Source organism: Cyprinodon tularosa, unplaced genomic scaffold (genome assembly GCF_016077235.1).
Source record: "Cyprinodon tularosa strain WSP-4 unplaced genomic scaffold, ASM1607723v1 ctg71, whole genome shotgun sequence".
Lineage (NCBI taxonomy): Eukaryota > Metazoa > Chordata > Actinopteri > Cyprinodontiformes > Cyprinodontidae > Cyprinodon > Cyprinodon tularosa.
The window spans coordinates 2,411,440-2,421,791 of NW_024039463.1; the positions used below are offsets into that span (position 1 = coordinate 2,411,440).

At 36.0% G+C, this 10,352-nt stretch overlaps 1 protein-coding gene across 1 annotated transcript; it reads left to right on the forward strand.

Annotated features, from left to right (window-relative positions):
• The first annotated feature begins 5,927 nt into the window (after positions 1 to 5,927).
• On the forward strand, positions 5,928 to 10,007 carry pex11a (peroxisomal biogenesis factor 11 alpha). Its single transcript, XM_038268732.1, has 3 exons — positions 5,928 to 6,124; positions 6,263 to 6,378; positions 8,728 to 10,007. The coding sequence occupies exons 1-3, from the start codon at positions 6,069 to 6,071 to the stop codon at positions 9,294 to 9,296; spliced, it is 741 nt and encodes a 246-aa protein (XP_038124660.1). The 5' UTR covers positions 5,928 to 6,068; the 3' UTR covers positions 9,297 to 10,007.
• The last annotated feature ends 345 nt before the right edge of the window (positions 10,008 to 10,352 follow it).

Sequence of the window (10,352 nt, forward strand, 5' to 3'; positions counted from 1 at the left end):
TAATAACTATTTTTATCTGAAGATCTAAAACATTTTGGATTACACAAAAAGTAAAATAAAATAAGAAAGAAATCTGAGTGGATAAACACTTTTTCAAGGTACTGTATATTATTATTAAGGATCAGACACTAAGATATTTATATGAGAAAAATACTAAGTCAGTCAACTCAAACTTATCAAGATCAACAAACCCAGCCGCCACCAAACCTAACAGCATTTCCTCTGAACTTCCTGCGGTGCAGAAAAAGAAAACTATCTAACAAGCTAATCAGTTAATTGCTGAAGCAGTGGGTGATTTCAAAGAGGTAAGACCAGTATGTTGCATTACTTAATATAGCCCTTGAATCTTAATTGGTGAAGTTCAACTGTTTTCCATATTGAATATGCTAAACTTTTTAACATTTCTACCTTTTATGTGATGCAGGTCTAGGAGATTTAAGGGAAACAGGAGGAAGTGTGAAATTGTTATATTTTTAGTTATTTCATTTCAGTTTTAAGGTTTGGTATCTGAGAACAATTATTTGAACATAATGTTGATTCTGATATTGTTGAAAAGAATATGTTATAAAGAATAATATTGGGAATTTTCACTCATGTTTAAATACATTTGCATTGTGAAGCAACCCTAACATCTAGTGTATTAGAAGTATTTTAGGTGTATAAAAAACATTAACAAAATTACAAGCCTTTACAGAACAATGCAAGTGTAGTAGTAGACTTAACCTGTAGGTTTATAATTACACAGCTTTTAATAGTGAGAGGTCATTAAGTGAGCCTGTCTGAGGCGTAAAACTCCATCGCCAAAAATTAGTCCCACTCCAGCCCTGCCTAACACATAAGCCTAAAACAGTATTGATTGATGGATAATGATACAAAAAATGTCAGAAATACCCCCCCCCCCCCCCCCCCCCCACACACACACATACACACCTATTCGTTCTGTTACATGTACTGAGGACCAATGTTTTCAATTCCATTTCAGTCCTTTTCAACCCTTTCTATGTCCTAACCCTAAAACTAACCCTAAACCTAACCATTACAAATGCATACCTCACCCCAACCCAATTGGCCCCTTAGCCTCAAACCTAACCATTAGCAAAATAACTTGTGAGGACCAGCAAAATGTCCTCACTTTTCAGCAACTGGTCCTCAATCAGAGGTTGAAATTTGAAAAATTGTCCTCTCTCTGAGGGCTAGACAGGTACACACACTCATACACCATGCATTAAGCTGTCAAACTTAAAATAATGTCAACTTCATCCTTCAAGGAGAAACAACAGATTGTTTTACATTCTCAATGAATACTATATTGAGTTTAACTTTAATTTGCCAAACTAATAAAACATGATGACTAAAAAAGATGTAGCAGTCTCAGTACATCCAAATATCCAACTGGTTAGAAATCGAAATTGAGGCAGTTCCTCAGAAATGAGAAGACATCTTGTATGCGCAACAACAAATTAAATGTTGTGGCTCCTACATGAATGCCTTGGGCTTGCTAAGCTTTTGATAATTGCAGTTTTCTAATTCGAATGACCTTGAGGTCAAATTCAATGTTTCTTCAACCCTAAACAAATTCAATTCAATTATTAAAAATGTTTGCACCAATGAAGTTGCTTTAAAACAGGTACTTATCGTAGAATATGATTGATATATGATTGATGTTTTTCTAATGGCAAGTAGCTAACTCGCTTGGGATAAGCATGACAGAAAATGGATGGATGGATGGCAAGTAGCTGAATTAATCATTTATCACAATTGTTTTCTCTTCTTGAGTCATAATGACAGCACAGACCACCTGAATAACCCTGCTGTGAGACTTTAGGTTTTTGTCCAGTAACATACTCCCAGGGGGATACATATCTCTTATAATGCCAAAAAAGATATCCATAGTCACCTTTCATCTGTTTTTGTTTTGTCGATAAATTTATATAGCAGGTCAGTGAATTTCTGGCCTCCTTGTAAACATTACTAATAAGAGCAACAGGAATGACAAAACAACCGACAAAGGACAATAAAGAGTTGAACCTTATTAACCATGAAAACAAACTATAAAATTTTTAATAAGTGAGGATTCTAAGTATTCAGACTAATTAGGAAGTAAAGAATGGAGGAGGCTGTTAAAATCATATGCATACTCCATGCAGAAAGACACAGGGCCAGGAATTGAACCCATAACCTGCTTCCTGCAACGCAACAGTGCAACATATTGTTCCACTGTGTAGCACAAGGTCACTTTCAGCTGACAGACAAAAAGCTTTGCTAATTGAGAAGAAACTGCAGAAGAGCATGTTAAAACCAGAAAAGGTGGATGAGAGGTGGAGTTTGTGTGAAGCAGGCTGGCAAGTCTCACAACTCTCCTCATGTGGCACAAAATTTCCAACCCCACTCTGCTTATGTAAAATAGAATATTTGCCAATAATTTAAACTATGAGAAATTGGGCTATAAGACATTACAAGGCTGTTCAACAATTCTACTTTAGGTTTTCTTATATCAAATGAAGAAGTATGCACGCCGATGTCTAATATGCAAAAAAGGGCTTCCCCATTCATTTCCATTACAACATTGAGAACAATGTGAGGCCGGACTTTGGGACATCAAGAGAAAATTACAAGATAGGTCAAAGTGCATTGACTAATTTTGTTTAATGTATTTAAACATACATATATAGATTAAGAGTTCAATGGTTCATGCTTATTGCAAACTCCATTCTCTTATCATCCCTAAAGCAAGAACTAAAACAAATCATGCCAGGTGTAAAACACTTAATTTTTATTTGAATGATGTTGTGACATTAATTCAGAGCCTTTTTTCCTAGGCATCAAGTCAATGTCTATTCGATCTGAAAATTTGTTTAATGTTGTTTTGTTATATGTCAAATATATTGATTAACAGTATATGATGCATTAAAGCTACAGTGTGTAATTTTCAGCGACATCTAGCGGTCAGACTGCAGACCGCAGCAACATGAACATCTCCCCCCCACCGCTTCTCCCCCCCAACAGTACGGCGAGCGTTACGGGACAAAATTTCTTCCACGACGTCCACATCACCTACCTTCTCAAGTGATGAGGTTTGTTTACATAGATAATTTTACAGATAGTATTTCATTAGTCTGAGTAGGGTATAGATTTCATGTAGACTTAAGATAATAAATATACCCGTTATTTTTTCTACATCGTTGTGACGTTTTGGTGAGCTGCTTTGCATGGTGATATAAACAGACGAAGTAATTGTAGTCATTAGTTTAACAGCGAGATTGTGTTCGCTGGAAGAATATATATTCCCCGTTTACAGAGTCTAAGTCATTTTGGTGGCACGGGGGTTACAACGCGAGGAAGAGGGAGAGGACGAGGGCGAGGGCAGGGAGGCCGTGCAGCTAGGGCCAGGCGAGAGAGGGGAGCCAGCGGGGTGAGAGCAGAGGAGGAAAGGCTTGAAGATCTCCAAAGGAGCCGGAGAGAAGTAACCGAGGTATATATCCAGAAAATTATTTTACAGAAAATTACTGAATCATTACCTATGAAACGTCAGGGACGTTGCTGAATAAGTATACTGGAGAGGAACAGCATCATCACGCCGCAGCATGTTATTGTTTTAGACAGGTCTGAGCATCCTGTACTCCAAAAACTGCAGTGATATTAGACAATTGTGTGTGTAGGATTAATTACCTGTCCAAGAGAAAACTGGCAACTTGAGCGTCACTTTGAAAACCTTTTTCCTCCATCAGTGACTTCCATCGTGTAAATGCCGTGCCAATGTTGATCCGTGTTTTTTGCCGTTTCTTGTCATGCTTGCGTTTATTCTCGTCGTGTTTCCGCTTCTTAGATGACGGGGGTTCGGTGTCCGCCGCTTTTCGTTGTGATACAGAGTAGGCATGATCCTCCATTCGTCTGATGTTTGGCCACACAGTGCCAAACAGTTTGCAAAGTCACTCACGCCTGCCGCCTTGTTCACCTTTCTTGTTACTGAGGCGCAGTATACCTGCTTCTTCTTCTTCTTCTTTGGTTTCAGGCAGACTAAACGCTTCTCAGGCATAATACTGCCATCTACTGTTCAGTACCGTCTCAGTTCATCTCTCTCAACTTGCCATAGTTATTTTTGAGCGTCATGGGAGATCTCGCAATCGCTAGTTTGTTGCCTCTGCGCTTGCCGTAGCGCAAAGATGTCAGCCTCCATGGCTGCGAGACCCGCTCCTATGTAATTATAAATAACGAATTCTAAGGCAACGCAAATATTATGGTTAAAAGGCTGAGCTCATAGGTGATGATAAATAACATAGTTATGTATAATATATTAAATTTCTGACTTTATATCCCTGTAATTATTACACACTGTAGCTTTAATTGAGTGTGAGATTGATTCTTTGGTTGAGGATATTAACAACCATAAGTAACTCAAAGCTTCTATAGAATATTTAGCGTGGTAGTCAAAATCTTGACCAATCTTCATTTTAAAATTGATGTAACGATGCTCAATGGTGTAATAGAGGCTGCCATGGTGACAGCCCATCTGTCCATCTAAATTACAAACATAACCAGTGTATTCACTTTATTAGTATCAGATAAAAAGATTAAACTGATTTTACAGTAGGTAATATATCATTCAAGGGCTCATCTAATTGGTCAAATACCAATATAAGATCTTTCCTGAATGACTGGATATAGATCTTCTGCTTCTAGACCTCACTGAGGGAGGGGGGTGGGGGTGGGGGGGGGGGGACTCCATTTGTAAGGGGAATGCAAGATCAAAAACAGTAACTTGCCCTATAAAGTATATAAATAAACAATAAATAAATATTTTAGTGTATTTATTATATTTTATCATTATAAAAAAATGAAAATGTTAGAGCTGTAAATTTACATATGTTTATGTTACTGTTTATATTTTTTTTACTTTTTTTCAAGGCTGCACTTTAAAAAAAATAAAATTGTCTGTTCTAAACGAAATTTCTTTTTGGTTTACACTTGTTTAAACAACATGACAAATAAATCTGTCTAAGTCTAAAGGGTTAACAGCAGATTAGTGTTGCCATGGTAGCGTACCATGGCAACATCATTTTCAGACAGAGATGGTCCGTCTGAAAAATATGTTCGACTATCGTTCCGCGGCTGTAACCGCTCGTGGGGAAACAGCAGTCTCTCGCAGGTGTTGCCAATCAGCTGAGCCCTTTCGAAACAAGACGCGCATGAAAAGAGTTAGCAGTTTTTGATATGTGGTTTTAAAACCAATTAGCATTAAAGTTAAAACAAGTAAAGCTGAAGGAAAGAGTATGGTTAAGGAAAAACTGATGGAAAAGTGGCAGAAAAGGTGGGATGAAGAAATAACAGGAAGATGGTTTTATAAAATTCAGAAGAAGGTTAAAGAAAGAAGAAAGGGAAAAAGAAATAGAAAAGAGGAAAGAGTGATAACCAGGATAAGATTTGGGCATACTGGACTTAACTACTCACTTTTTAAAATTCAAAAACATGCAACTGGTAAATGTGAATATTGTGGAGAATGGGAAACAGTAGAACATGTTATTCTAGAATGTGATAAATATGAAAGAGAGAGAAGATGTATGATAAAAGAGTTTGAAAGTATTAAGGTAAAATTTATGTTAATAGATATTTTGAGGGAAAGTTTGGAGAGCAAACATATACAAATAGTTATTAGATTCTTAAAGAAAACTAAGATATTCAGTAGAATTTGATAGAGTAGACATAAGAGTGAATGTGTGGATGATAGTGATGAGTAGAATATAAATATGGATGTAAGTTTGTTTGTGTGGGTTGGTAGGTGTATGTATGAGTATATATAGATATATATATATACAAAAAGAGCGTTAGACCAACGAGAGCCACACTCCATACCAGTAAGTGGCGGTAATGCTACTATTAAGTTTGTTGCCAACCGCCAATAAACACAACAAGAAGAAGAAGAAGATATGTGGTTTTATTTTAATTCACCGTAAAATGTGTTAAAGTGAAGAAAGGAACAGAACGACATCAACAAGAACTTAGGAGCAGCAGCAGTACGGACAGCGGTAAACTTTGCAGCTGAGCGTGAAGCACAGATCGTGTTGATAATCATGGACGCGGTGGTGAAATTCACCTCCCAGAGTCAAGGGAGAGACCGGATATTCAGGTGCGCATGCTAAACTTTATTTGTTGGCTTACTTCTAATAAACTAATTATTAAGCAGCATACACACAGTTCTAGATGTTGATGTCTCTAAGGTTAGAACACAACATTTAATCATCAGTCTGCATGTTTTTCATTTCAGGGCGACCCAATATGCATGTGCACTGTCCATATATTTACTTCGTAACAACCCTGAGAGAAAGGACCTGGTTAACAAACTTAAAAGTTTGGAAACTAACATAAGTGCTGGACGAAAATGTGAGTATAATTATAAGATAAAAAAGAGAGAGCATTTTATGATAATTTAATATGATAATGTTTCTAAAAAATAATTTCTAATGTCTATTGAAACGTCCCTTTGTGATCAGTTTATCAATAAACCAAAAATATTTCCAATTGCTTAGATTTTACCTTATATCCGTTAATATAAACAACAATCAACCCTTTTTTTGTTTTTTGTTTTTATAGTTTCCATGGTCAGCATTCCAGCAGCATTTATTTTTTTCTGCAAACAGATTATCTAATTTAGGACTATGTGCAACTTAGTGTTATTTTGTATCTCTTAGGAAGTTTATCCAGGCTGCACAGTCAAAATGCATCCTATCCACTTTAAATAGGCCTGTTTCACTCTTGATCTCACATGCAAATTATACAAAGATTGGATAAAACATTGGATGGTTATTGATTTTTTAAGATCATGGACAATCATTTTTGGATGACTTAACAAAATAGTCTATTGCTCATGTTTCAGTTTTTCTGTAAATAAAGATTCCAGAATGCATACACACAGGCTTTTAAAAGTCTTGATTTTAAATAAAAGAAATCTAAAGTGGATCAATATTTTCTTTTTTTTAATCAAAGGTAAAATGTAAACTTCCATCATAGCAACATGCCTGTTAAAAACTTTTGATATCCTATCTTGCTGTTAGTTTTTCATCTAAAAGATATCTTTTTTTGTTATTGCAACCTTTGTGTAATCCAAAGAAATGTCTTCTGCATTCAACCCATCCTCTTAGAGGACAGTGGGCTGCCTTTGGGGAGCATTCTGGGGTTAAGAGTTTTGCTCTGGGACCCAGAAAGGAAGTCAGTGTAATTCAAACCAAGGAACTAGCAACATTCTACACCAGCTAAATGCTGAGTTCCCCCATCTATCCCACTTTTAGAAAACATTTTCTGAACATAACCCTGTTGGTGTATCCAGTATCTATCTTGAGATCTGATGTATTGATCACTAAAGTAAACCCTAAGCTTTAAAGTTGCCAAATAGTATTCAAGTTTTTTCTTATTTATTTTATTTAGATAAAAAGACCTGTTGTACTGTAATGTATGATAATATTATATACATGAGTTAATGGGAACTATATGAAATTAAGAAACTCTTGTGATTAAAGTTGCATCATTATGGACTGGTTAATACCTCTTTGCAGTTGGTTAAAACTAAACACTTGACCATTTTCTGTGCTTTTTAATACAGCCTGGGAGCTTGCTTCCCTCTGTTTGGTCTTTTAAAGCTAGATAAGTTCAATTTATATTTGTAATGCATACAAAAAAATTCAAGCAGTAAGTTGATAATTTTAATAACTAAATGCTCATTATGCCAGTGCCCTTATAAAAACACTCAAAGCATTCCTAGAACTTTGAGGGGGGAAAAGATTAATGGCTAATTTTTCAAGGTTTTTCTGCATGATGCAGAAAATTATTAAATCAGACTGCTATGCTTTCTACAAAAGCTTGATGTTAGTTAGTTAGTTGGTCTTTTTCAAATGATAATTCTGGCTCTAAACGGTTACTGCCATATTGTTACAGAATATAACTCTTTTTTTTTCTCCTAAAATATGAGGACTGCGTCTAACAGAGTTTTACAGCTCTCTGCTGCATAAAAGAACTTTAACCCTCCCTGAATTTTAAAGCAATCTTTTATTTATTTATTAATTTTTAATGTGAAGCTGCACACTGCTGTGCTTTAGGTTTGCTTTAGGTTAGCTTTTTATTTAAATGTTACTGTCATTCCAATTTATGTTGGACTGTGTAACATGCAAGGCTTTTGTAGCAACTCTAATAAGCCTTTAACCAGCCTCATATCTTAAGCATGACTTTCTAAACTTAAACATACATTTAGAGAGACTGACATGAGAAAAGTTTAACTTAGAAAGTTTCAAATCTATGTTACATGACTCCCCTTCAAGCCATTTCTAATTCTGTTGCTTTTGAGTCCTACAAAGTCTATAGCTGGACCACAGAGGGCTATGTTATTGATGCACAGCTTAATTATCTCTGAGTCAGAGCTGCTTGGAGCCTCTGCTGCTTCATCCTCTACACTTAATAACTCAGAGACCCTACTGTCTCACAATATCTAAGCAGACCTTTTAGATTTACTTAAGGCTACCTTGTTAAAATATTTATCAAATAGTTCAGCTTTGAATCAAAAGGAGAGATTATATTGAAACACTCAGAATGAATAAAGACCTTGATCTTTGTCCTACAGGGCCAATAAACCCAACATGTTTTTTTTTGTTGCTTAATTGTAATCTGTTTGCAGCAGAATGTTCCCTCTCTCTATGTTTTGATTGAACTCATTCCTGCTTTAATCTCTGCCTCCTTTGTCAGTGCTCAGGCTGGGAAACACAGCCAATTCCATTGTGGCTGTTAAACAAGCCATGAGACTCTCCGACCGAGTGCTACGCCTGTGCATTACTGCGGCCAACATCAACCGGGCCCTCTACTTTATCTGTGATAACTTACTGTGGGCCAGAAATGTGGGTCTGATCCTGAGTATCGACAAGGAACGCTGGAGCATTAACGCCTCTCGCTGCTACCTGTACTCATTAGTGATGAATCTGACCCAAGACCTGTATGTAATCCTCCAGCTGATGCTACAGAAAGGGAGAGATAACCACTTCAAGCAGAAAATGAACCAGCATCTCAATGAATCTCCGGAAGTAGCTGAAGTAACTATTCCTGAGCTGGACACGTTCGTTTTCCTACTTCTGGAGACTCTCAGATCAGAGCCGACGGTTGCCTTGGACACCGTGAAAAACATCTGCGATCTCTTCATTCCTTTAGACAAGCTGGGCATTTACAAGTCGAGTGCAGGGTTAGTTGGATTCTGTGGGCTGGTATCATCACTGATAGGCATTTTAACCCTTGCACGACCCACTTTAAGGATCAAACCATGATAACGAGGGTGGAGTTAGACCAAAGGTTAAAAAGGATCTAGGATTTATTTTCCAATGACAAACACTAGCAATAACAAGTATTTTCATACATATGTGTGAACCTTAAAACATTTCCGGTCTAATTAGATAATTAGAGATGCACCGATCAAGCTTTGCCTGTCAGATTAACTTCAGATGTCTCTGGTCTGAACTGCTGATTCATCATTTTAGATAAGAAAGAAAATGAAGTAATTTCAAGATAAATCTATATTCATGGATTTAAGCATGTCCTTAATCAGTTTTATTTTTATTATAAGCACAAAGGAGCTGGTTGATGTGGTCTAAAATTTTATGAATGCTTTTTTTATGCATATAATAAACAGGGAATAAATAATGAAAAATGTTCAGTATTTGAGTTGCTGATCAGGGCTGATCAAGGGGAAAAAGTCTAATCTGCTTTTGACCAAGTAATTGGTGCATCTCTACGTATAATTAAGTGATCCACTTAAGAAAATATTTTTCTTAAACATTTAACATTTAAAGATCCAAGACTTTTTAAAAACAATTCCTGTCCTCTACCAGCAGTTTCACAGATGATAGTTTTCCAAGTATAATGAAAAAAATAAAGGCTTGTTTATCTGCTCTAGAAAATCTAACATTTTTATCTGTGTGGATGGTTTAAACTTGCTTGATGTCTATGGCATTTTGAAAATCTTCCAATTAACTACTTTTGTACCTAATTGTGTTTAAATGCAAATATTTGTATCCATTTGCACTTTGCTTTGTACCTGACTTGTGATGTTTTAAATAAAAAAAGTTTACATTTTAGACTCAGTCAACCATAAAAAAAGGATTCTGACTCTATTGAGTTATATTTATTTACCAGGTGGATGTCAATCATATATCTTGGTTTCATCAGAAGGTCATAACCCTTTTCTTTTTCTTTGTTGATTTTAAAAGATTGACTGGCAGAGACAGGAACTACAGGCAACACATTTTGAGATTTATATTAAATTGTGCTTAAAAATTCAGCTAAATGGGACAAATCTGTGATGGTAATTTATCTGCATATTTAAT

Excerpts from the sequence above, each read along its gene's own strand:
- pex11a (XM_038268732.1), top strand. The coding sequence starts at position 6,069 with ATGGACGCGGTGGTGAAATTCACCTCCCAGAGTCAAGGGAGAGACCGG. Across the intron at positions 6,125-6,262 it reads GGGAGAGACCGGATATTCAG|GGCGACCCAATATGCATGTG; the intron begins GTGCGCATGCTA and ends TTTTCATTTCAG. Across the intron at positions 6,379-8,727 it reads CATAAGTGCTGGACGAAAAT|TGCTCAGGCTGGGAAACACA; the intron begins GTGAGTATAATT and ends CTCCTTTGTCAG.